Below are 27,906 nucleotides of genomic sequence, written 5' to 3' on the forward strand. Positions count from 1 at the left end.
CATGCACCATCAATGGGCCTGAGAGGCCCCAAGCAATATACATCACGTACGAATTTGCATACCCCCACCTAGCCAAATACATCCACCCTGCAATACACTACCAACCTCATAGTATTGTACATCTGTCATTGAACTAGAGAATTAAATCAGCTCTCTGTTATGTGTCACATGTCAACATCGCATACCCCTCTACCCCATTCACTAGGCGGGCCGAGCAGTACAGGCCCATCCAACCCAGGCCATCCCAACCCATACATGCATAACCCACAGTTCTGCTTTCCCCACCTGCAGCACACACACAGCCACCATCCCTACCCTGGTTACCAGCCTGTAGCTACCACACCACCACACATTGCCCCTCCGCCCCCCTCGGGACCCATTCCGTATGATGTCCCGACCCAAGTAACCTAGGTATGGTACACACCGGAGACCATGCACATAGCCAGGGGTACCTATGTAACCTTGGATGTAGACAAAGGTTGAATACCCAGTATCTGGGTTGTCCCGCATGGGACAAATGTATTCCTTGTACTAACAATAGATGTCATGTGTGACTCTGTGTACACTAACGGATTTAGTTGTAGGTATCGCAAAGCAAACAAGGCACACAAGGTTGGCCGGTATGCACACGAAACACAGTATCCAGCAATACCAGTCAACATTACTGGATTTGTAGTTAAAATAGATATATGTGTTTGTATAAATACCCATAACTATATAGATATATACCTCCGCCTATCTGTAGTACAAATGTATACATACATAGACATATAAATAAATACCCACATAGACATATATACATATGCAGACACCCATACATCCACATGTCGTTAGATATATATACAACAATATATATATATATATATATATATATATATATATATATATATATATATATATGTATGCAGACATATATATATATATATATATATATATATATATATATATATATATATATATCTGTGTGTGTGTGTGTGTGTGTGTGTGTAGATATAGCTATGATAAGATACAGCACTTAACAATGACATATTTTCACAGGCCATGCCAATGGAGATGAGGTACCCAAGCAACAAATGTGTAACACGTAGCATGAACCCTCACAGGCAGACAGGGGAAACATACAAACAAACCCACAAACAATGTAAACAATCCACGGCTCCCCAGACCACAAGCAGGGTAGAACTGGGGGGGACACCGTGGACCTAAGACTTCTAATCTTGGAACAGAGAAAGGAGTGTTCCTTGCGGGACACCCCAAAACTTGTCTTGTTATACGAGAAAGGCTGTGCAATGACCTATCAAAGCAGGGCATGTACATACCTGGACTACAAGGCTGGGAAAGTCTGATGACCCATGGGTCTAGACAACGTATGAGATGGGTACTGTGAAGTGGAGAGTGGGTAGTGTGTAGTGGTGTGTTTATACCCGACCTGCACCCAGAGTAAGGATGAGTGCTGTAGAGAAGGTGCGGGTGGCAGAACTATGGGCATGTAATTATGGGTCTAGGCGTGCAGGTGTTTGCTAGAGGGGTCTATTTGGACCACCCCAGGGATGTAAGCAATAGTGTTCATTGGGCAGAGCCATCACCCAATGGGCAGCCACTCCCACTACGAGTCCCACTGTAGCACAGTCTATTTTACATGGCAAAGAACAGCATAACCAAATGTAGATGTAAATATGTAGAGGTGTGTGTGTGTATATATACCCATAACTACATGGAGATATACCTCTCCTTCTCTGTAGTACAAATGTATACATACATAGACAGACATATATATAAATACCCACATACAGATGTATACATCTGCAGACACCCATACATCCATATATCATTTTTTATATATATATATATATATATATATATATATATATATATATATATATATATATATATATATATATATATATATATATATATATATATATATATATATATATATATATATATATATATATATATATATATATATATATATATATATATTTTTATATATATATATAGATACATATATATATATAAAAAACATATACACAAATATATATATATATATATAAAAATATATATATATATATATATATATATATATATATATATATATATATATATATATATATATATATATATATATATATATATATATATATATATATATATATATATATATATACCTATCGACCCATGTTTCATGACTGGTAATGTTAACAATCACAAGTAGGGGACACCCTCCTCACAACTATATTGGCAGAATCTGGAACCCCCAACCCACGTCTATTACCGCAGCTGTCCGACACGACACATGTAAATAACACATGAAGTGAAATCTCAAGCACACTTGGATCACCACCTGCTCACCACCTGGTGAAGTCCTCCACACCAACTAACACTCCATACCCCTAAACCAACTAATGACACTGACACCTCCTGTCCTGCCTTGCATACAAATCCCAACATCCTTCAAACCTGCACTACTGCTCCCCCACCAATCAGTCCGACGGCATACTATACAGTTAAAATGTCCCCCCCTCCACCTACCTACCTGCCTACACCTTCACTATTAACATCTACTCTACAATTCAGGTATGGCATAACTAAACCTAACCCAAATACCTGAGTGTAACCTATCCAGAACTGCTAAACTGGAATCCCACTTCACCTTACACTGACCTTCATCAACAGTCATACCTGACATGTACACCTGACTTAAGCATGGATAATACCGACATGTCAATGAACTAGTGTAAGGGTATGCAGCAGCAAGCAAAATTACGCCTGTTTGGGCAGCGGTAAGCAATGCCCACACTGGTTAAGCAATGTGGAGGCCAACCCAGTGTAACCAGACACCGTAACCAGAGGACAGCAAATCTCAACCTTGCACACACCAGCCCAAACCTGCCTACACTTCCCCCACAGTGCCTTAGGCACTCTGTAGGCAAAAGCTCTCGTCGTACCCAGTAATAAAATAATCAGCACTCCCATGTCCCCCCCAACCCTGCACACTATAGTCCAGGTGAGTTACCACGAAGGCATGGTAGATATACAGTCAGCTGCTATCACAAACATATCATTCAGCACAGTCAGTCAACAGTATAGGAAATTTATGTAAGTACGTAGAGTAATACCAGCAAGCATGTGCACAGTGCTCAATCACAGTATTCTGAGAAGTCTATGAGTATCAATGAACAGTGTCTGTCTATACATACTGTGAGAACAGTAGTCTTTCATAATACTAAAGAGAGGAATGAAAAATGGGGCGCGCCGTTGGGGTGTGCTTTTTCCACATGTGCAACCGGGAGATGAGGCTGGTCAGGTGTGTGAGAAAACTGCTGCTTCTGAAACCCCTGGTAGGATGCTACCAGTGAGAGAAACAGTGTAGACCAGCAAAGTCTACTCATGACACAACAGGTCCGTCCCTGGCAGGACAAACCAGACTTTGTGGGTCACAAAGATGTGTCCACCAGTATCAGAGGAGGATCAATGGAAGTCTCGAACAAATGTGGACTAAACGGATAAAGAGCCTGCAGAAGGTTGCATCAAGACAGTATAATGGAGGGTTACCGAGACATGCAGAGAAGGAAATGTGTGGAGATGTGGTATGGCAGGGCTAGCAACTGGGGAATGGATGGATGCTGTGTACGTGGAGCTCGGGGGCAGGGTAAAGGGAGCATGGGTATGACATTAAGGTAGACATATGCAAATAAAACAGAACAGTAATAGTGTAGTGGGGAGATCATCTGCTTAATGAGCAGGCATTCCTGGTTTGAGTCCCACTGCAGTACAGTCTATTTTACAAGGCAAAGCCTGGTATAACCAGTATTTATATTGCAAAACCCACTAAATAACATATATTTATGAACTGGAGTACTGCAGGATATGCACACATGAAGAGTCAGTGTCATAATGAATAAGGCAGTAGTAAGCTGGGTTAATGGCCAGTGTTCTGCCCAGCAACAAAATGAACAGCATCTGCAAGGCCCGAAACCAAGACACAGCACACACTAGACAACATGATTTACCACTAAGCCATGGCAGCTATGCATACTCATTATGTTTTCACAAACATATCAGCCAGTCCAGTCATGCAACAGTACAGAGAATTTATATCATCATCTAGATGTATGTGTGCATATATATTAATATCTAAACAGATACACCATATCTATATATGTAGATATATATATAATTTCTAAAACTATATACATATATATTAATATACATGAACATATATACATGCATATGTCTACATTGACACATATATGTGTCTACACCTATATGTCTACATATACACAGCAAGTTACATATATGTATGCAGATATATATGTCTCCCTAGGCATATATGAACATATTTAGAAATATGTAACCAACTATATATACCCATAGAGGTATACATGGCCAGACATCTATAGATAGGAATGGTAGATCTACAGATACATATATGTCCACATGCACCGTTAATGGACCTGAGAGGCTCCAAACAATATACGTCTCATACGAATTGGCATAATCCCCCACTAAACACGTCCACCCTGCAATTCACTACCAAGCTCATTGTATTGTATGTGTTTCATTTAAATAGGGATTTAAAGTAGCACTCTGTTATGTTCCACATGTTGACATCACATTCCCCTCTCCCCCACCCACTAGGTGGGCTGAGCAGTACAGGCCCATCCAACCCAGGCCATCCTCAAAGTAAATATGCATTACCCACAGTTCCGCCCCCCCCCACTGCACACACGCACCACCATCCCTACCCTGGTTACCGGCCCGTTGCTTACAGACCACCACACATTGCCATCCCTCCACTCCCCCCGGGACCAATCCCATATGTTGGTCTGACCCAAGTACCCTAGGTTTGGCACACAGTGTAGTGCATGCACATAGCCATGGGTACCTTTGTAACTCTGGGTGTAGGCAACAGTTGAATACTCAATGTTTAGGTTGTCCCGCATGGGACGAATGTTACCCTGGTACTAACAATAGATGTCAGTGTGATGTAAATTACACTAACATATATATAGCGGCCATGGTGGTGCAGCGGTTAGCGTTGCCGCCTCACAGCAAGAGGTTCTCCGGTTCAATCCTCGGCTGGGGTGCCTTTTGTGCGGAGTCTGCATGTCCTCCCTGTGGTCACGTGGATTTCCTCCAGGTGCTCCGGTTTCTTCCCACATCTCAAAGGCATGCTGTAGATGGATTGGACACTCTAAATTGGCCCTAGGTGTGAGTGTGTGCACCTTCTGGGGAAGGTTGGGCGCCGGGCTGGCAACTCGACACCATAAAAACTCCACTGCCAATCATGAGCGGACAAGGTGATCCGCTGTGGTGACCCCTAACCGGGAAAAGCTGAAAGAAGAAGAAGATGTATATATATATATATATATATATATATATATATATATATATATATATACCTCTCCCTCTCTGTAGTACATGTATACATACATAGACAGACCTATATATATATATAAATATCCACATATAGCTATATGCATATGCAGACACCCATACAGCCACATGTCATCAGATATATATATACAGCAATATATATATATTTATATATATATATATATATATATATATATATATATATATATATATATGTATAGATATGTGTGTGTGTATGTGTGTGAGTGTGTGTATGTGTGTGAGTGTGTGTATATGCACAGATATATAGCTATGATATGAAATAGCACTTAGGAATGACATATGTTCACAGGCCATGCCAATGGGGGTGAGGGGCCCAATCAACAAACGTGTAACATGTAGCACCCCCCCCCCTCCAGCCAGACAGGGGAAACATACAAACAAACACACAAACAATGTAAACAATCCACCACTCCCCAAACCACAGGCAGGACACAACCAGCGGGGGGAACACTGTGGACCTGCCAAGTCTAATCTTGCAACAGAGACCAGAGAGTCCCTTTGCGGAGCACCCCAAAAATTGATGATTGATAATTGGAGTCAGTCCCTGTAATGATTTACCAATCCAGGCTGTGTACATACAAGGTTGGGTAAGCCTGATGACCCATGGGTCGAGACAACGTACGACATGGGTCCCGAGACGTGGAGAGTGGGCAGTGTGTAGTGGTGTAGTTAGACCCGATCTGCACCCACAGTAAGGATGAGTGCTGTAGAAGAGGGGTGGGTGGGGAAACTCCGGGTATGCAATTATGGGCCTAGGCGTGCAGGTGCTGGCTGGCATGGTTGTATTCAGACCGCCCTGGGGATGTAAGTAATATTGCGAATTGGGCAGAGCTTCCACCAATACCTCTCAACCTGTTAGAGCAAAAAATCTGGACAAAACCTAAAATGTTGGGGGGACAAATAGGGACAGATTTAAAATGTTCCTCTTACAAACTTAGAAAGGTAATAGGATAATAGGTTTTGCATTAGCATGAATATTCTGAAGGATGTGGAGTCTTAAACCCAAATATTTATCTTTATTTAATAACTTCAGTCCCCAGGGTATTTGCTAGACAAGTGCAGAATTTAAGAGGAACACACCAAAAATATGAAGCACAACTCTGGACATTCTGTGAAAATCTGTACAGCTGAGAGGTATGCTTCCACCTAACGAGCATCCTTTCCTGATATGGGTCCCACTGCAGCACAGTCTATTTTACATGGCAAAGTATGGTATAACCATATGTGTTGTTGCAAAACCCACTACATAACACCAAATAACACATAGTCGCAACACCCCACTATAGGCATGTAAGCCAATCTAATTGTCATCACAAGTTATTATTGTAGTCCTCACCCCCACCCAGTTGTGTGAGTGTCCAACGCAAACTCCAAATGCAGTGTATATGCACAGCTGTTGTTGTGGATGACATGGCCAGCTGTGGACTTTCCCTGCAGCCTTCATGCACATCCCTGGATAATTCCCCTACTAACTCCCCCCTTTGAGCCCCATGCACACCACTTACCTATCAACCCCTGTTCCATTTCTATTAATGTTTAAAGTTACACGTAGGTGACACCATCTTCCCCCACTATATTGCCAGAATCTGGAACCCCCAACCCATGTGTATTATCTCAGCTGTCCCACAGGACACATGTAAATAACACATGAAGGAACACCACAAGTACACTTGGATCAGCACAGGCTCAACACCTTGCGAAATCCTCCCCCCCAACTTACACTCTATACCACTACAACAAGTGAAACTAACACCTCTTGTCCTGCCTGACATACAAATCCCAACATCCGACAAACCTTCCCTATTGCTCCCCATCCAATTATTCCTACAGGCTATTATACAGTTACAATGTCAACCCCACTACCTACCTACCTACTCCTTCACTATTCCCCTGTACTGTACCACACAGGTATGGAATAACTACACCTACCCTGAATACCTGTGTGTAACCTATCCAGAAATGTTAAACTGGAATCCAACTTCAGCTTAAACTGACCTTTGTCAACAGTCATACCTGATATGTAAACCTGACCTAAGCATGGATAATACTGATATGCTAACATAAACTAAGCATGAAGAATAGGGGACATAGCTATGTTACATCTGTTACTCTCTATGAATGTGAACACCTCAGTATTAATTGGAATTAGTAGATGGGGTCACTGTGGAGCTCTACTCCCTGGGCCACCACTGAAAATGGACAAGCATACAGTTGGATTGTCCCGGTCGACAAATGTGAACTAAATACACAAAGTTGCGTGGAGCAAGTGGGTTTAAGCCTGTTTGGCCACTGGTATGCAAGTACCACACTGGTGAAGCAATATAGAAGCTAACTCAGTGCAAGACGCTGCAACCAGAGGTCAGCAATGCTGAGCCTCGCACAAACCAGCGCATACCCGCCTACAATTGCTCTACAGTGCCTTAGTCATTCTGTAGCCAACAGACAGTGTTCTGCCCAGCAATAAAATATACAGCCCTTGCAAGGCCTGAAACCAGGACCTGGCACATCATACACTACGTGATTTACCAGTAAACCACGGCAGCTGTACATAACCCTCTTATTTTCACAAACATATCATCCAGCACAATCAGTCAACAGCACAGGAAATGTAGTAATATCATGCCACACAACCTCTTAATGCAAGAATGCAGGACAAAGTGCACCATAATGTGGGTACAAATAGGGATATCTGTCAAATATTGCTCAAATACACTTAAAATTTTGCTAGTTACACAGTTATATGTAGTAGAACACATAGTTTGAAGGAGATGAAAAGTCTGAAACACGAATGTGTCAGCACGAGTGACTGATCTCAATCATTAAGGTCATCCATGTCAATTGACAAGATAATGAGGTACAGGCCACATATAAGCCAAACACACATGGATATATGGACAGATATAGATCTGTAAATGTAGACAGATAGACAGCTATAGGTATATATATGTATATGTATGACTCACAAATCACCATATAACAGCAATTGTACATATATAGATACATATGTTCAGTGTATCTATATATATATATATATATATATATATATATATATATATATATATATATATATATGTGTGTGTGTGTGTGTGTATATACACATTATATATATATATATATATATATATATATATATATACACACACACATGTATATATATATATATATATATATATATATATATATATATATATATATATATATAAAAAACTTCTATCTTAATGTACTATAACAACTGCAAAATAAAGTAAAGAGAAATAAATAAATAAATCACGCAGACACCGAACAGTTAGTTAAGCTTTCGCTCTTATTGGATGAAAGAGCTTCTTCAGAATAACTCCTTGAGGTTACAGCATACAGTATAAATCATAAGAAATGACATGCATTTACAGTAGCCAATGAATACAGTGAAAATATTGGAACATAAATACAGAGGCCAATAGCAGGAGCAGAATCCTTTCTGTTAAAATTCAAATAATGCTTATAACTGGAAAGAGAATGTGGAATGTTATGAATATTCATAATAAAAAATGAATATTCATATAGAAGTAAAACAGTACATACAGTAAAAGTGGTGTAAGTTCACAATTTCCATATTAACGCACACTTAATATTAACATTTTCATTTAAGCCTGGAAATACTTCTGAATTAAGAAGTAACTGCCACTTTAGTTCCCTTAATTCTAGATATAATTCCCAATCACCATAAAAGCTTTCAATTTGTTCTAAAATAATAAAGTTAAATTTGTTAAAAGATGAACATGCTTTACTGTGTTTAAATAAGGCATTATAAAAATTATGTGTTCTATATCAATGTCCATATCTATCTCTCTATATATGGGGGTTTCACATATATAACTATGCAGATACACACACACACACACACACACACACACACACACACACACACACATATATATATATATATATATATATATATATATATATATATATATATCTACAGATAGACATGTGTATAACATTTCCACATGGGAAAGACATCCTGAACCACTCCATACAACATAACAGACCATAAGCACAGTTAATGGGGGTGGGTGCACAAATTAGGGACACCTGGTAATTACTGCTATGTAACCCCCCCCAGCCCTAACAGATATGCTCTGCAATCCAATATCCAGCACATGCAGTACCTGTCGTCAGGGCCCTCCACAACACAGCTACAATGCTCCAACAGTAATCCAAGTCACCTGTACGTGTGAGGGCAGTATCTGTAACATATCATGCAGAAAAGTCATTCTAGCGTAGGAATGTACAATGTTGAAGGGGTACACATTACAACAGTACAGATATGCGCACACATCTATCGATATATATATATATATATATATATATATATATATATATATATATACATTAGCGGACCGGAGTTTCACTGTGGTGACCCCTAACCGGGAAAAGCCGAAAGAAAGAAACAAACAAACATATATATATATATATATATATATATAGAGAGAGAGAGAGAGAGAGAGAGAGAGAGAGAGAGAGAGAGAGAAGATATATGAGATATATAGGTACATACACATATACACAGACAAAAGGTATTAGTAGCCATACATATGTAGAAGTAGTGTGGACATACTGGGTGTAAAGTATATCCCTCAGCCACAAGCCCTGTAACTGGTACCTGTGAACAGCCTCTATGCCTACAGTTAACACCTGAACAACTGGACACTGTATGGGCCACCCATACAAATGTCAATTGTTGCCTGCAATATATACCCATAGCGAGGTCATAGGAAAGACACCACACACAGGTTTGCAGAAATGAAAAACCTTTAGTTGTGTACTATTACACTTCTATATGCCATGTCATATAGCTCTTCCGACACTGACAACCATATAAACAGAGTACCTGTGTGGTGGACAGGCAACACATGAGAGGCATACCTCTGTCCAACAAGAGGATAGGCCCAAAGTAGTGTGCTATGCAGACAGACTGCATTCCTAGGTAAACTAGTATGTACACATACACACCCTGTAACACCAGTACTATACAAAGTATAACACAACTGTACTCACAGTCTACCTGTAGTTCCTGATCCTCCTACACACATGTGGCTGCCCTGAGTGTGCAGGTTCTCCTGTAAGAGGTATTGCTACCTGCTGTCTGTAACACTGATGCCCACACACAGAAAGGATGTCCGTCACACAGTAAATGTAAAGGAACCACGTCCACATTCTGTAGGGAGTTATTGTGGGTGGGTGGTTGCCATGACAGTGGTAATTGGAAGTAGTACACATGTGTAATGATATATATATATATATATATATATATATATATATATTTATATATAATGGCTATCTGGATAAGTATATGTACATATATGTCCGCCATATGTCTTGGGCATGGAGTGTAGCCCTACCCCAGCCCCTATAGTCCCAAAGTCATAGTGCAAGGGGATGTCAGGTATGTATAGCAGGTATATTAGCAGACTATTGCTACTGTCACTGGTATTGTCTTCACAGACATGGTGTGTGTGGAAGGTCACATCTGCTTATTACAGGTCTGCCATTGGCTACTGACAGACATCCAAAGGAAATCATTTTAATGCACCACTGCTAGCATGTAATGCCCATGTGGAGTGCAGCAGAGATATTGGCCAATATATGTGGAATGTCTGACACACCCTGTACAGTCCAGAGGTATACACATAAGCCCTTAGTGGACAACATGTATACCATGCCTGACAATATGGATGAAGACAGCCATGTAGATAGGTATAACACATGACTACTCATATACTACTCATATACATTTGACACCATAGGTTATGCATTCACACACTCCTGTCTGGCCTGACACATAATGACTGCTGGTACAGGGGTGCAATAGCCACAACCTACCCACTAGATATTGAAATACATCCGTACAGCATCCCACTGCTCTGTCTGACATACATGAATTTTAAGGGAGGCCCGGCAGCAGTATATCTGGCATGTATCTGCACATGAAATCTCACTGAGTAAGTAACAATGCACTGTGCAGGCTACAGGCATACTGGCTCAACACTGGCCTACATCTCCTATGGGGCAATGCACATGTCCCAGCATATATAGCAGGCTCAACAGGCATGTCACAGGGTAAGATACACCTGTGTGAAAGTGCATAGCCACAACTGATGTGAACACAGCCACAGCTGCATCTGGTAAGCTAGCATAATATTACAGTATATGAACTATCTGTTCTACACCATCCTCATATGTGCCTCTCGCAGAATGATCCTACATGTACTGGGCTGCTACACGGTTTGGTCTGATGGCTGTCTGTGGTATGGGACATGTGTGTGTATGCCCCTAGAAACATGTACACCAATATGGTACCATACAGTGGGGCAGCATGTAACATCAGATAGGATGGGAACTACAACTATGACATCTACTGTTAGGTATTACCATTGATAATAATCTCTCTTTTGACCAACATATTAACAACTCCATAAAACTAGTCAACAGAAAAATAGGATCTTTGTATCGAATTAGACCATTTCTTACACCAGCTACTAGAACTAAGATTGCTCTTTCCCATCTTATTTCTACTCTTCTTTATGCCTCACCCATCTTTACCAACCTCAAGAAAAACAACCTTAACAAATTAGCTACCTGCTACAATAGCATTGCTCGCTTCGCTACTGGTAACCCCTATAGAACCCATCATTGTCTTAACCTGAAAGAAATAGGCTGGCTTGAAATTCAAAACTATCTTACTATCCATCAACTCATTCTGGCCCATAAAATACTGTACCAACCAAATAACACTCCTGTACTCTCCCAACTCATAACCCCTTATAGCAATCTTAACTCTCTCCGCTCTTCGAGTAAACTCTTGACTACTTCTATAAAATCTAATAATACTGCTGGTAACTCCCTATTCACCAATTCTGTTGGTACTAAATGGAATTTGTTACCTACTAACATAACAATGATTTCTTCTCTACCTCTTTTCAAACAAAACATTAAACGACACTTCCAAAACCACTGGCTTTGTTCCTGTAGCAAACCTGATTAACCTTACTACTTATCTTAAACTATCTCTTATATTCTTCTTTTACTCTTTTCTCCTCTTAGCTTTTCTTCTCCTTTCATCCTCACCATGCTTCTTTCCCTGATAACTTTCTTAACCTGCTTTCTCCACCTCTAATCCTTTTCTCCCTACTCCATTCTTATTGTTCCACTTTCATTACTTATTATCTTTGTATCCTGATCTCTAAGTATTTTTAATTCCTGTATGATGTTGTTTGGAATTTCTCTGTGTGTGGTAGTAAGTAATGTTATACTAACTTTTTAGAAGATTTTTGAAGATTTTTGCTGTTTTTTACTAACCTTTTTCTAAATGGCATAGGTTCATAGGTTCATACTAGGCTATCTGCCCGAGGGCATTTACAAGCCTAGCCCATAGTTTTTGGCTTACGCCACCCTTTAGTATGGGGAACTATACCCATTATTTTGCTGTGCCTCTGTTGAGCAGTGACACTGAGGTAATCCCTGGGGTATATCTGCGATCTCCCATCCATTGGTCAAGATTTCTCTTGAACAAGGCCAGCGAGGTGCTCTGCCTCACATATACCGGGATTTTATTCCACAGCATAGGGAGTCTTTGGGTGATGAATCTATCCCTCCAGCACGTCCTATTAATAGCGTGTCGAGGTTTAAGTCTCCGCCCTTGTGGCTCTGACGGATCTAGATTTTTGAGGTGAAGCATATTCATCAAATCTGGGTTTGACATGGCCTTGTATGTTAGGCAAAGGTCACCTCTGAGCAGCGGTGACTGAATAGAGCTGGAGTTCTTTCAGTCGGGCAGCATAGGACAGATGTTTGAGACCCTTTATCCTTTTGGTGAGGAACTTTGTGGCCTCTCCAGCTGCTGCAAGTGTCGGGTCAGATACATTCGAATGGGGCATTGTACTCAATCATTGGTCTGATGAGTGATGAGTATAGGGAGACTATGACCTCCTTGATCTAGATGAGAATCCCTTCATGATAAGGTGGGCAATGTAGAAGGTCTTCCTAACTACTTTAGCTACATGGGTGTCAAATGACAGACTACTATCAACCTGGGTCCCCAGGTCCCTGATAACTTCTTCTGTACTCAGTGGATTGCCACCTATTTGGTAGCTAGGGGTAACCTTGTTTTTCCAAGGGAATGACTATGCATTTTTTGGCATTTAACTTTAGGCCATGGCTCTGGCACCATTTATCCGTTTCTGTGAGACCCTTCTGAAGGATATCTGTGTCAGATGTGTTTTCTACTATGGCCCAGTTTGCAGTCATCTGCAAACTTTGTCAGCCATAACCCTCCTGTGTTTGCTTGTACTGGAAAAGTAGATGCCAAACAAGAGTGGGCCCAGGACTGAGCCCTGTGGTACACCACTTGTGACAGGCTTTGAGTCTGACATGGCGCCAGCAACTCTGACCCTGTGGGTTCTGTCACTCAGCCAGTTTGCAACCCATCTTGTGATGTATGGGTTAACATTTAAGCTGATGAGTTTTTCAATGATACCCGAGTGGGTATTGTATCAAAGGCTCCAGATCGAGGTAGGCTGTATGGACTGCCTTTCCTCATCAATGGCTTTGGTGACTGTTTCAAAAGTCAACCAAGTTTAAAAGGCATGATCTGCCTTTGACAAAGCCAAACTGGGATGGATCCAAAGTCTGCAAATTCCCTATGTCTTTATTTATGAGGTCCATTATGATCCTCTCCATGGCTTTGCAGATAAGGCTTGTCAAGCTAATGGGCGGTAATTTCCAGGGTCGGTGGAGGCACCGCCTTTGTGAAGTGGGACCACAGTTGCAGTGCCACTCCTGGGTATATCCAGAGGTAAGACTATGATTAAACAGCTGTCCTAGCTGTGGGTTTAATTCCTCGTTGAGTTCGTGGAGCACACAGCCGGGGACACCATCAGGTCCCATGGATGCTGTGGTTTTTGGCTTGGGAGAGAGTAGTTCCTACTTGGGCGTTGGAGATGTTTGGGGGCTGCAATCGCTTGGTATAGATATCTCTCCTTTTGGGGAGGGGAGAAGTTTGCACTGAACCTGTCAGCCAGTATGTTGGCAATGTCTGTAGGATCAGTAATCTTCATATCATTTTGAACTAGTTCTGAGCATATCTGGGAGTTTCCTCCCAGGTTTCTAACATAGCTAAAGAAGGCCTTATGATTGTCTTTTGAGTCTTTAGCTATTTTTCTCTCAAAATTTGCTTTGGATGATTTTATGAGAGCTCTTAGTTTTTACTTATAGTGATCAAGGGTGTCTTACCTTTTAAGGATTTTGCTCTATCTTGTAGTAGCTTCCTCCTTTTGTTGTAGAGTTTGTTTATGGCTGGGGTCCACCAGAGTGGACGCTTGCCTTTGGTACAAAGAGTCTTTGTTTTGCTTGGGATTGCCTTATCCATGCAGTCCTGCAGGTGCTGGTAGAAGGCATTTGTAAGTGATTCAGCGGCTTGAGTACTGTTTTCCATCGGCTCGGGGCCTTAAAGGAGACCACACTAGTCTTTAGAAGTGTGAAGTCGGCTTTCAGAAGTTCTTTACTGTGGTCTTTTTATTTCAGGTGGGGTGGGATGAGGACCTCCAGCGAGATTAGTTTGTGATCTGATCTCACCAGTGAGGGTATACTTCGGTGTTGAACATTGTGCTCCCATGTTCGTGATGATGAGATCAAGTATGTTTTCTCCTCTTGTGGGATGGTGACTAGTTGTTCCATGGCATTTGAGTTTATGAATTCCAGGAACTTTTGGGCTAGGGTGTTTGGGCTTGAGTAGTGTTCCCAGTCTATATTAGGGTAATTGAAGTCACCTAGTATGATGGTGTTTGGTGATACATTTATCCCTCTAGTGTTTTCAGGAAGGCCATGTGAGGTTCCTGAGTTTGTGAGGGTGGCCTGTAACATGCTACAATTTGCAGAGCAGTCTTGCCTATGGTTAATTGCACCTGGATGGTCTCCGATGCATCGTGCTGCCACCAGTCTTGAGGTGTGGGTGTCTTTGATGAATATGGATACCCCCTCCTTTCTTGGTATTGTCCGGATTTTGGGGCGAACGCATGATAAGAGGTAAAACCTGATAGTGCTGGGGTGCTCTCAGGAGCCTTGAACCAGGTTTCTGTCACTGCACAGACATCGATGTTCTCCATACTGAGAAGGGCCTCGAGTGCGTGCATTTTGAGATTTAGACTTCTGGCATTGAGCAGCATTACCCTTAGTTTTTTCCTTTTTGTGTTCTAGGGTGGTAGGTTTAGAATTTGAGCCTTGCCTAAAAAGGCACTATGGGGTGGCAAGAGCCTTTGCCAATATCCGGAATCCCAGGGTGACAGGTGCAAGCCGCCCTTGCGAAGCAGCATGGCTTGTCCAGCATGTCATCCCAGGCAGACAGACATTGGATCCCCTTTGAATGACACCAGAGTTTAAGCCAATTGTTAAAGCTGATCATCTTATCTCTGTATTGTGGCATCATTCTTGGTGAAGGTAGGATACTGCTCAAGGTCAGGGTCATACCTGCCTGGGCTACATAATCAGAGAGCTCCTCAATGTCTCTTTTCATGTAGTCCAGGAGGTACGCCTCAGGTCGTTTACACCAGCGTGGACAATGACCGAGTCATATTTGTACCTGCTGTTGAGAGACCTGAGTGCTTGCGTTATGTGGCGGATTCTAGCGCCCGACAGGCAGCTTACTGTGACCTTCTTCTTATTCAGTCTGGTGAGCGGGACGTCAGTGTGTCTGACTATAGAGTCACCAATGACTAGTGTGTCTGGCATTGTGTTTGGCCTTAAGGGCTGTGACTGTTTGACACTCTGACTGTGAGGTCTATGTGTTGCAGGTGTTGTGTTCTGAGGTGGTGGTTGTTTGGGTGTCTGCTTTGGTGGCCTCTGCTGTTTTGGTAGATTTTTGATCAGAGCCGAGTATGTCTTTGTGTGTTTATGTGTATGATTTGAGGTTGTGATGGTACTATGTGAGACTGGGTCTATAGTGTGTGTGGTAACCTTCTCCTCCTGACTGGTCTTGCCAGTCCTATGTTGAGAGAGCTCAGCCTCCAGTTTGGCCGTATAGTTGCATCTCTCGCATGTATTTGTGTTTTGTGGGAGGAGGAGAGGGTTGTTCAGGTACATGAGGCAATTGTAACATTGCCTCAATATTCCCAGGTTCACCAGCTGAGCAGGAGAGGACACTAGCAACTGATCCCTCGACATGCTAGAAGGACTAGACAAAAACTTTAAAAGAGATTCCGGGGACGTGAGGACCGAGAAATGGGGTTTGCCTTTTGGGGTGCTATCTATAAGAGTGCGTATCAAGGTAATAAGTACTGTAGGAGCAAGTGCTAGGTTTAACAGATAGAGAAAAGTCTACTTGGAGTCAAGTAGAGATGATCTTTTAGGTATTAGAGAAAGTGCTAGTAACAGGGATGCTTAAAGGTAAGATTGAAAAGAATGCACTCTGCAGTGTGCACTAGAGAAGTTAGATATGAAAGTAGGTAACTTGAGTTTTACCTGTTTAAAAGTTAAGGTTTAGTGGAGAGTTACTATTTTAAAACAGCAAGATGGACTGAAAGGTGGTTACTTTTGTATTTTGGTACTATGAAATACTGTAGGATGGCCAATAAATTTAAATAATTGAAGGTGGGATTTCAAAAGTGATGGTTTTGTGATTACTCACATAAGCCAGTGAAAGTAGAGAGAAATGAGATATATGGTCAGATTAACATAAGAGGCGGGCAACTAGAAAGACAGTGGTATTTAACAAGACAACTTAAATGGGTGGGAGGGAGGGGAAAAATTCAGAACAGAGAGAGCTGTGGTCTCTTTTGAAGTTTTAATATGCTGTTAAACAGAATGCAAGCAAAACACAAGGTAAAGAAAACAAACTACAGTTTTCAAAATATAGAAAGGCAATACAGAAATAAAAAAAATAACAGCAAACTAACCTTTCCTTCACAGCAAAGTGTAGCAGAGTCTGGATGAGCCTTTCTGGTAAAGCTCTGAAATGTTTTAGTTTACTCCTTAAATAGAAATTTTAGTTCCTAGCTCCACCCCCTCTGTTAACAAGTGATTAATATTGTCATCTATATTGATTTTTATGTATGTATATATTTTTTACTTCTGTGGAGCTTTTCTCCTCGGGCCTCTACTGAAAATGGAAATATATCCAGCTAGACTAGCCCGGTCAACAAATGTAAAATAAAATAAAATAAAATAAAATCTACTACAGTCTGTACACAGGCTAAAGTACATATTAATAATGCACACAATGCTGACATTCACCATAAGTACACAGACCTCAATACTGTACCAACATCCACAGAATGTCCAGGTTAGGTCATGAAATATAACCCCTACTGTACATAACATGTGTAGCAGTCTGATATATCACTGGCTTTTTATCAGATATGTTGACACTGATAATGGTGTACAGCACATATGCACCACTTCATGCACAACATATGTACAAAGGTTGACAGAGGTGTGGCTGGAAGCACATACACACGGCCAATATTAACATGCGGCTGTGATAACCTCATGCATTTACTGTTGTAATGGGGTTTGCTGCAACATATGTCCTATAAGGGATATGAAGTCAGTAACTGTTACGCCCTTCACCATCTACAGACTGCACTCCTCACACTATCTTCTGCAGTCCACAGATAGATGCTCCATGTCTAACACATGCAACCAAAGGCACAACACTGTCCAGTCTGCAGATGATCCTGCAGATGGGGATTCCTCATAAACATGGAACTGACATGGCAGGTACGACAGCCATATCCAGTCAAGCACTGTTAAACCAACATTACTCCAAATGCAGTATAGCAGCACTTATAGTCTGTAGTCAGGTCAGGCACACACACCTCCTGTTTGTTGCCCTCTTTCCACAGTGTATGTTGTTAGAGGTAAATCCCCAATCCTTCTGAGATGCTGTTTGCAAAATAACAGATCTAGTTCCTGCTCCCAGTGACTGAAAAGGGCCAACACCACCATGATGTTCCTAGGTATTGGAGTGTGTTTCCATGCAATTGGCAATGGGAATGTTACCACAGCTGTTCCACATGCAATCAGCTAGGGGGAGAGCTGCAATTTGTGCAGAGGCCAGCAGCTGATCATGAGCATCACTTAAAATACACATGCTGCTGCCTAAGCAAAGCAGGTGTTAGTCTCCACATCCACCAGAGAGGGAGTGGGGGAGGCAGACAGAGGCAAATACATGTCAGGGAGGGGTGGAAGAGTAAAACTGAAGCATGTTTGTGTCACACACCTACCAGCATGTGCCACATGGGTTACCTGCTGTGGAGCAATCAGAACATATATGTGATGGTGAGTGACATCTACAACAGGGATATGGTAGATATACAGTAGGTGATGTACACGTGCTTGTCCACATGAACAGGTGCCAGTGTCAACACAGCCACACTGTCACAAGGATGCACACACATTGACACACTTGGCAGGACCAGGAGTACAACTCATCACTAGTGGGATTGCCACAACACATCAATGTGCAGGTATCACATGCACCACACGTGTCATATGAAGGTCGTATGAGCAAAGATTATGAGGAGGTATCAGACAGCATGCTTCACTGTGCCCAGGGAGGGTTGTAGTGAGTGTAGATGTGGACATACGCACTATACAACCCAGGCACGAACACGCAGGGTGCCAGTTCTGAAATGCATGGGTGCATGTCTGCATGGGTGTGTGGTGGTCAGCTGTGCCAACAGGCTACACAATGGTAGGCGATGGGTATACCTTGACATCAGGCCACATGACAATGGTCTGCATTGTGGCTCAGGCCTGTAGTTTCTGCATTTGCCCACACAGGTGGGTATTGTATCTGCCATCCAGTCACCTGGGTGACTATTGTGTGTGGCCAATGCTGTGCATCACTTGCCATGTATGTGTTCCTGAGTCCATGACATGGATGGCATCTAGGATGTGCACACCTCCCACATGCATGTATAGTGACATGTGGAACTGTACCTGGGGTTTCTGGCCCATGTTGTGAACACAGATTATCATCAGATGTGCCAGTCTTGCCCACCTGTGGCAGGAACTGGTAATGAGCAGCAGGTTTACTCTGCACCTACATTGATAGCATGCTAACAACATTCCCTGACATCAGTGTCATCTGTCCATACAGGGCATGTTGTCAGGCATGGTATGTCCATTGTGGGTCACATGTGAAGGCACCATAGGTGGTGCAGGTGTCCATTGGGGAGGTGCACTGTCTGCATGTAAATGCATATTGGACAGATGGGCAGGGTAACATGCCCTCTATAGCTATCACTCCATAGTGACTATCAGTGGCCAATATGCAGTGTACTACCCACATATTGGCTGTTGCCTAGACATGTGTGTGCATATAGGTTCATAGGTTCATAGGCTGGTACTAAGGCTATCAGCTCTAGGGCCCATAGAAGCCTAGCCATAACAATTCTCTGGCTATTTCTTCCCACACTATTTACTTCCCTGGACCCCTGTCTAGCAGGACGACTGATGTTATCCCCAGGGTGAATTTCCTTTCTCCCATCCAATCATCAAGGTTCCTTTTGAAGAGGGCCAAAGAGGCACTCTGCTTGACATGTATGGGCAATCTATTCCAGAGTCTGGGGAGTCTCTGGGTCAGGAAACTATCCCTCCAGCATGTTTTGTTTATTGTGATAACAAGGTTTAGATCCCTGGATCGTGTGGCTCTGAGGGATTGGGATTTCTTTAAGTGTAGCATGTCCAACAGCTCTGGGTTTGACATGGCCTTGTATGTTAAGCAGTGATTGCCTCTGAGTAGACGATATACGACAAAGTATAGCTGGAGTTTTTTAAGGCGGTCCACGTAGGACATCTGCTTTAGGCCTGTGATTCTTTTAGTGAGGTATTTCTGCGGCCTTTCCAGTTGTTGAAGATGTCTTGAGAGGTACATACCAAACGGGGCATTGTATTCTATAATGTGTCTAATGAGGGATGAGTACAGTGGGACAATGACCTCCTTTTTTCTGGCTGAAAAGCCTTTAGTGATGAGGTGTGCCACATAGAAGGATTTTTTGACTGTTGTGGCGATGTGGTTATCGAAGGTGAGATCACTGTTCACCTGTGTCCCTAAGTCTCTTATATGGTAATTCATGGATGCATGTTTTTTCCCAAAGGGGATCATTATACATTTCTTGGCATTGAGCTTGAGCCCATGGCTCTGGCACCAAGCATCTTTTTCTGTAAGGCCCTTTTGTAGTGTATCCACATCCTTTGGGGATTCAATAATCTGATTCATAATATGAAACATGGGTTGAGTGTGTGTTCTGGGTAATAGTGGGGTTGCTAACTGGGATCATCTGGCCTTGATGTCACATGTATGGGTATGGCTTTGCACCCCAGCCTCTCAGCTATTTTACATCTGTTATCCTTGTATGGTTGACATTGTGATATATAGTAGGGCCACCATATAAGAAATAAGCAAAACCCCCTCCACATTGCCCACAGGTGTCACACACTCACAACCACCTCTACACACACACACACACACACACACACACACACACACACACACACACACACACACACACACACACACACACACACACACACACACACACACGCACACACACACGTCATGTCCCCTACCTAACTAATTTATTATACTACAGCACTACGCAGTTATAGTACACACCATGGACATTACTAGAGTACTCCTTCCCCAAAGGTGTATTTCACAATGAATGACATCAACAGGTTTACCAAAGCAGGGCATTTCAACTGTACTGCGAGTAACTAGCCTAAAATGCATTGCTCTGTACACAGACAGTGAGACACACACAAAACATTCACAACTGACATGTGTGGGTATAGAGCCCCTGATCGAGGTCTATATCACACTACAGCATGGAGCTGTTATAGGATGCACCACAGGGATTACTAGAAACCTTATTCCCCAAAGGTGTATTTCACAATGAATGACATCAGCAGGCTTGCCAATGTAGGGTATTTGAAATGTACTGCGAGTGACTAGCCTACAATGCATTTCTCCCTACACAGACATTGAAACACACACAAAACATCTAGAACTGTCATGGATCAAGATGGAACCCTACCACAGTTCTAAATTACACTACAGCAGTACGCAGTTACAGGATATGTTACAGAGATTATTGAGCTACAATCTTCCCAGAGGTATGTTTCTAGGTGCGTGACATCAGCATCCTTGCCAAAGTTGAGTATATGAGTTGTACGGAGTGTGAGTAGCCTAACCACACACACACACACACACACACACACACACACACACACACACACACACACACACACACACACACACAATTACCAAGTCTAAGGGTCAAACCCCTACCTAACTAGTTTATCACACTACAGCAGTACACAGTTACAGGATGCATTACGGAGATTATTGGGCTACCCCTTCCCAGAGGTGTATTTCTAGGTGGGTGACATCAGCAGCCTTGCCAAAGTTGGGTATATGAATTGTAAGGAGTGTGAGTACCCTAAAAAACATTGCCCTCTAGTCAGGCAGAGACAGACAGACACACACACACACAATTGCCAAGTCTGGGGTTCAAACTACTACCTAACTAGTTTATCACACTACAGCAGTACGCAGTTACAGGACCTGCTACAGAGATTACTGGTCTACAGCTATCCCAAAGGTGTATTTCACATTGGATGACCTAAGCAGGCAGCCATAATCCATTCATCTAGGGGATGACACACCACATGTGGGCACACATGGGGTCATATGTCACAGGTACGTGTATACAGCTGCTAGATGACTACTTCCTTGTACAGTCATGTTGCACAGCTGGCACGTGCACCACATAGTCTGTACTGCTGACAGATACTGGTGGCTAGTATCTGCAGTGAGGGACATCTGCACCTCATGTGTTTGGGGCCCTTTGGCTGTGTGCTAGGTGGGACAAGCCTGGATGGCTCCCTGTCACAGTCACCCTCTCCACACATCTATGTATATCTATCTTTGGCTTATTATAGTGTGGTGTCCTGGCATATATGTCTGCATTCCTATCCACTGTGTGTGCAATGCATGAGTGGTGCATACTGATGAGTGTCTGCATTAACAACTGAACTGCCAGATATGTCTGGTCCACTGGTGTTTGCAGTCATGGGCTTCATGTGTTTAAGTGTGTGAGCATGCCCAGTATGGCCGTCTGTATTGAATTTATGAATTGTATCCAGGTAGTTTGTGCTGCAGTGCTGACCTTTGTGTTGTACACCAACAGGTAGCATGCTGTCTCTGCAGGGTATCCATCGATCATTTGGCTTTGACTGTTACTACATTTTTGCATAAGGGGGGGCACACCTGACTGTGTCTACATTTCTACACAAGAGTGGGGGGTGCACACCTGGCTGATTTTTCATTACTATGTAGGATGTGGGAGACACACATGAAACATGTACGTATTCGCTATGACCGTACTGGTATGTCAGGTACTCCATTTCATTCTGTATTACTAACTATCATGCTGACTAGAGGCATACCAGTGTACTACAGATCGTGGCTTTGGTTGCCCTACATATTATTGTCTGACTTCCTACCCTTCAGAACTAACATCCCACTGCCTGCCTTACTGTGGTCTGTCTGTGTAGGCCAGGGGGGTAATCATAGCTATCATTCTGGGGCCATGGCACAGGCTCTGTTTGTGTTTGTCTACACCTGCCCTGCTGGTTGTGACTGTTGTTGGGTATGTGACCCTCCCCCCTGACTGGCATGTGTGAGTCACTTACCTTGTGGGTGGTGTTGCAGGGCTGCCTATGTTGGATGCACATAGTTCACTCTCTATACATGGTTAAGCACAGGTAGTGCCATATTTGGCATCCCCTTTACTGTATGTGCGAGTCAGAGAGAGGTGTCATTACCTGGGTCCCTACTGTGTCAGTGCATGTGCTATGCATTGCCTCTTTGCCAAGACCAGGGCATACTGGGCATGCCTCCTTCTGCCTACTGAGGCAGGCTCAGGTTGTTGTTCCTCTGAGTCACTCTGTGCCTGTACATGCCTTGGCAATGGTGGGGGGCTGTGTGGCCCTGCCCCATGCTGTTCCTGCTGCAGCTGTTTCCACAGGATCATATTGTGTAGCATGGCACATACAATGACAATTTGGGTGCATGTAGCTGGTGAGTACTGCAAAACTCCATCGGATGTGTCCAGACATTGGAACCGTGACCTGAGCATCCCAAACACATGCTATATTATATATCTGGCCTGTGCATGTACCTCATTATGGAGTTGTTGTTCAGGTGTGTGTGCATTTCTGACAGGTGTCATCAGTCACTATTTTAGCTTGCTTTTTATTTTGGTTTTCTAAATTTCTGAAGATGTCTGGATAAGATGAAAGCACTAAACTGTGAAGTTGTAAGCTATTTACATTAAAGAGCACTTTGGCTTTGGCTGTCTAACCGGTGAATTTTTTGGTTTTTAATCTATATGTTTCTCATACTCCTAAAAGGATCACATCAGCCTTCTGTGCTGATTATATAGAAACACTACAGTATGTCCTTTCTCCCTTCCATAGAGCCTCTCATTAGCTGCACTTCACCACTCCTTTCCATTCTGTCTATTTCCATTCCAACAATGACTGCTTCATCCAGAGGTAGAAACCTTATTTATTATCAGAAACCCACTTAACATTGAGATAGACTCTGTTGCATATCCCTTGTGAACTTTGCTGTCTTGTGTATTGTAATTGTCATACATGACATTTATCTATTGTCTGTTTGCCCTGTAAGAATAGGAACTGTTTGCACTGTTTATAACAGTGCTTCTTGTTAAATGTCATGCAAGTTATACTGTTGATCATGTGTACTGAACTTCTAACACTTGCTGAAATTGTATTACCAGAACTTATATTTGATACAATGTATTTCATATATTTCCTTCTAACACTATTTTCCTACTCTTGGATGATTTTACTGTACAGTTTTTCCATATTAGCCTCCTCTGAAAACAAGCTAGATGCTTCCTAGAAGAATCCTGATAACCAAGGAGAAATAAATAATTTGACACTGACAATATCATCCCTGAGACACAAGCAAAAGGATAACGGCCAAGCATATAAAATACACATCATCTCTTTGTGTACAAAAATATAAATCACTCACAGCTTTACCTGAAAATAGTCATCAGACACTCCAATGTAATAATTTGGGTATGGCAGATCAGGATGGTTTGTGTATGCGACAACAAGGGTAGCAAAGCCATGGGATGCCAGCAGAGCTGCTCGGAATTCATTTAGGCCCCCAGCACCTCCCCACAGCTCCATCACTCCAGGGAATGGACCAGGACCTGATGAAAGGAAAGAAAGGGTATCTTAAGATAGAAATCATCAGGGTAAAAAGCTATTAGCAGTAATACAAAGAATACACTATTATCTATAGATCAGGAATCTGATCTCTGATGGAAACCAGCAGAACAACCTAAGGGTAACAAAAAGCATCATTACTTCCAAACAGCAGAAAAAGGTTCTCCTGCTGATTAAAGAAACTAATTGATGATGTCAGAGTGCAGGAAGTCAGTGATGATGCAAATGGTGCAAAAGTAATATACTGTTACTGAGCATACCAGTTCATTATAAGCCTATGTTATGTGTAATTAAAATGCTTTATAACATGTACTTTGTTGTGAATAAAATATTTTATTTAACATGCAACACACTTGAATTAGTTCTTCAAAAAGCAGCTGAAAATATCCACAATGCTGTGTATCTTATACTATAGTTTGTTGTATAATTGATCATTGTGCTATATTGTCATAAATACAATTGTCCATTTGATTCATTGACACTATATGCTACTGACAGATAGCTGTACATGCATTTTACAATAAATTACAAAAAAGTGGAAAAAAACAGCATTCCCTTTTTCCTAGTTCAAGTTTAACTACATTGGTTTACTTTGTGTGCCTCCATCTCAGTCGGTTAATAATTGACTTGTGCTATGAGGTTAAACAAATTTTCCTCAAAAATGATTTCAGTGTACACTGCTGATTGAACATGTAGGTACTGACAGTCCAGCCTGGTGAAAGACATTTAGTCTACTTGTATTCACTCCAAAATTCCCAGGATCTAAAATTAATAATCAAATGAGTGTCTCACTGTGAGTAAATGTCCCACATCTTGCTCTGCTAATTGTTAGCTTTTCTGCAATGAGCACAAACAGGCAAAAAAATGAATATACATTCTGGGTGCCTGCAGTTTCACTAAGTACTATGTCAACAAAAAAACTGATTCATTTTGACGTTATTTGTTAAGCAGGTGACATCTTTCTAGATTTCTTATATCATAGCTGAGCAGTGGGTCATTAATGAAAGTCCTTTACCGAAGATAACCAACAGAACAAGAAGATCAGGGTCATAAAGCCCCTTGTGTATCTGGGCCTAATCAAAAAATCCTAGCTATCTTGTATCTTAATGCCTTAAGATAAAACATTTATAATAAATAAGTTTGAAAGTACTTGTACTTTGTGAAAACATTATCACTGCTCATCTGCCATTAAATCTTTGTTGGAAACTATGCCTTTTATTTATTTTTGTTTTTATCTTAAGACTTTCATCCTATTTGAGAATGAAAAGGCTTTCCCTGTTTTACAGTGGACACATAGGTTTAATTCTATTCTTGACATTCGAGTTTTCTGAAGCTTGTGCAAACAGAGCTAGCCAGGATGTTTTGATTAGTGCTGGATACACAAGGGGTTTTATGATCCTGATCTTCTTGTTCTGTTGGCTGGTTAGACTGCGGCAACCTGTCAAAATGGTTAGCTGTATTTTTTTTATTAGACTCCAGGCTGACAACATGAAGGGCCCTATAAGATGTTCATATTGTTTTTACCCAAGATAACAACACTTGTGGCTTGAGCTGCAGATCATGGCAGCAGAAGGAGAGCAATACAACATCTGACTAGTAACAGCATTATAGCTATTCTTTATGTATTCCCATTACTCATCTGAAGAACCACACATATATGTTTAGGTCTGACACTCTCACTCATTGTTGCTCTAGACTGCATTAATATAATTGCAGTGGTGAACAATAAGCAACAAATAACCAAGATGTATCTGACTGACATATATTGTAAAATGCTTTACCAAGGTGAATCTCCTCCATGTATTCCTCCATGAAGATGTCCATGCCCCCCCCCCCCAGTCTATACCATCCTTAAATCTCCTACATGCAACCTAACAACCTTCAAATGGTCAAACCATATCATTGACAGCCTCTGGGTCTACTATGTTCCCAGATTCAATGCTTCTAACAGAGCCTTCCACTACTTTTAAGTGCTTCTCTAACATATTACTAGAGAAGGGGAAAATATCCTTTTAGAATATAAAATTCATTGTGATATTCTTACAACCTTTCACCAAACATTTCTACCTTCCAACCATCAACGCAAGAAAATTTCAGAAACTAGTTCACTTACTGAGAATAGTTATTGTGCTAGTGGTTACTGTTGTACCTTCTTGCTCACAACTGTGCCCAAAATCCCACTCTGCTCTTAGTGTTCTTAAATTTAGAGTCGCCTAATATTAAAGCTTTTACAAAAGTACAGCAAATGCTAAGAGTACATATTACTGTAATTAATTTTATCAAAAGGTTATCTTTAACATGTAATGTAGTTCAGGCATTTTACTGTAACAAAATGACTGATAGATTTAATACCACATGATTTTACTGAATCTTATTTAAACCTTTTAAACTGTTTACTTAAACATTCTGATGAAGTATCTTTATTGGTACTAAGATAAATTATTTTTATGTTTTCTGATATCTGTGGTACAGCATTTTTAATTATTTTGTTCTGGTACATACATAGCATCATGTTCTCATGTGGAAAACATTGCTGCTGCCAGATAAACAAATACAATGATTCTTTGACACTTCTGTGTTTAGCTTCTGTGTATTCTGTAGAGTCAGCACTTAAGCATGGATAAAACTTTGTTCGGTAGTGTCAAATTCAATTCATTAACATCATCAAAAACAAAACAGAAACTATAATTTCCTATTAACATCTTTTCCTCTGACTCTTATGTTTATTATTACCTCTATGAAACAGTTGACTTCTAACCAAAACAGTCATTTTCAAAATGTGTTGATTTTTTTCTTAAAAAATATCTAAGCTAGTGTTTACTGTAATATAATTTGGAAGTCTATTCTAAGCATGAACTACTCGTTTAAAGAACCAATTAGTACATATCTCAGGCTATATAATCTTTAGATAGGTTGTCTGATAATTATCTAGGCTTCTCTCTGATAATCCCCAACATTCCCAGAAGTCGTTATATCTAAATACCCTATGCACTTGAAAAAGGCCCCCTTTTTAATATCTGTATGAGACACTGTACAAGATCAAATATTTTAAGCTTTCATGATAACTTAAATTTTCTCATATGTCAAACTTATTGTTAAACCCCCTACCAAAACTGTGTATGACAGAAATAAAAATGTAACCCACTCTACAACCTCTTATGTATATATTCTAACTCGGTA

General features: G+C 41.4%; 1 protein-coding gene across 3 annotated transcripts in view; it reads right to left on the reverse strand.

Annotated features, from left to right (window-relative positions):
- The window catches only part of LOC122815407 (bile acid-CoA:amino acid N-acyltransferase-like), an 817,246-nt gene that overhangs the window by 322,244 nt on the left and 467,096 nt on the right, over positions 1-27,906 (reverse strand). For all 3 annotated transcript variants that reach the window (XM_044087875.1, XM_044087874.1, XM_044087873.1), the window contains one exon: positions 24,535-24,710. In XM_044087875.1, coding sequence (XP_043943810.1) covers positions 24,535-24,710 — 176 coding nt within the window. The remainder of the gene's footprint in view (positions 1-24,534; positions 24,711-27,906) is intronic.

This window comes from Protopterus annectens, chromosome 11.part0 (genome assembly GCF_019279795.1).
Source record: "Protopterus annectens isolate FY-2018-M chromosome 11.part0, PAN1.0, whole genome shotgun sequence".
NCBI lineage: Eukaryota > Metazoa > Chordata > Ceratodontiformes > Protopteridae > Protopterus > Protopterus annectens.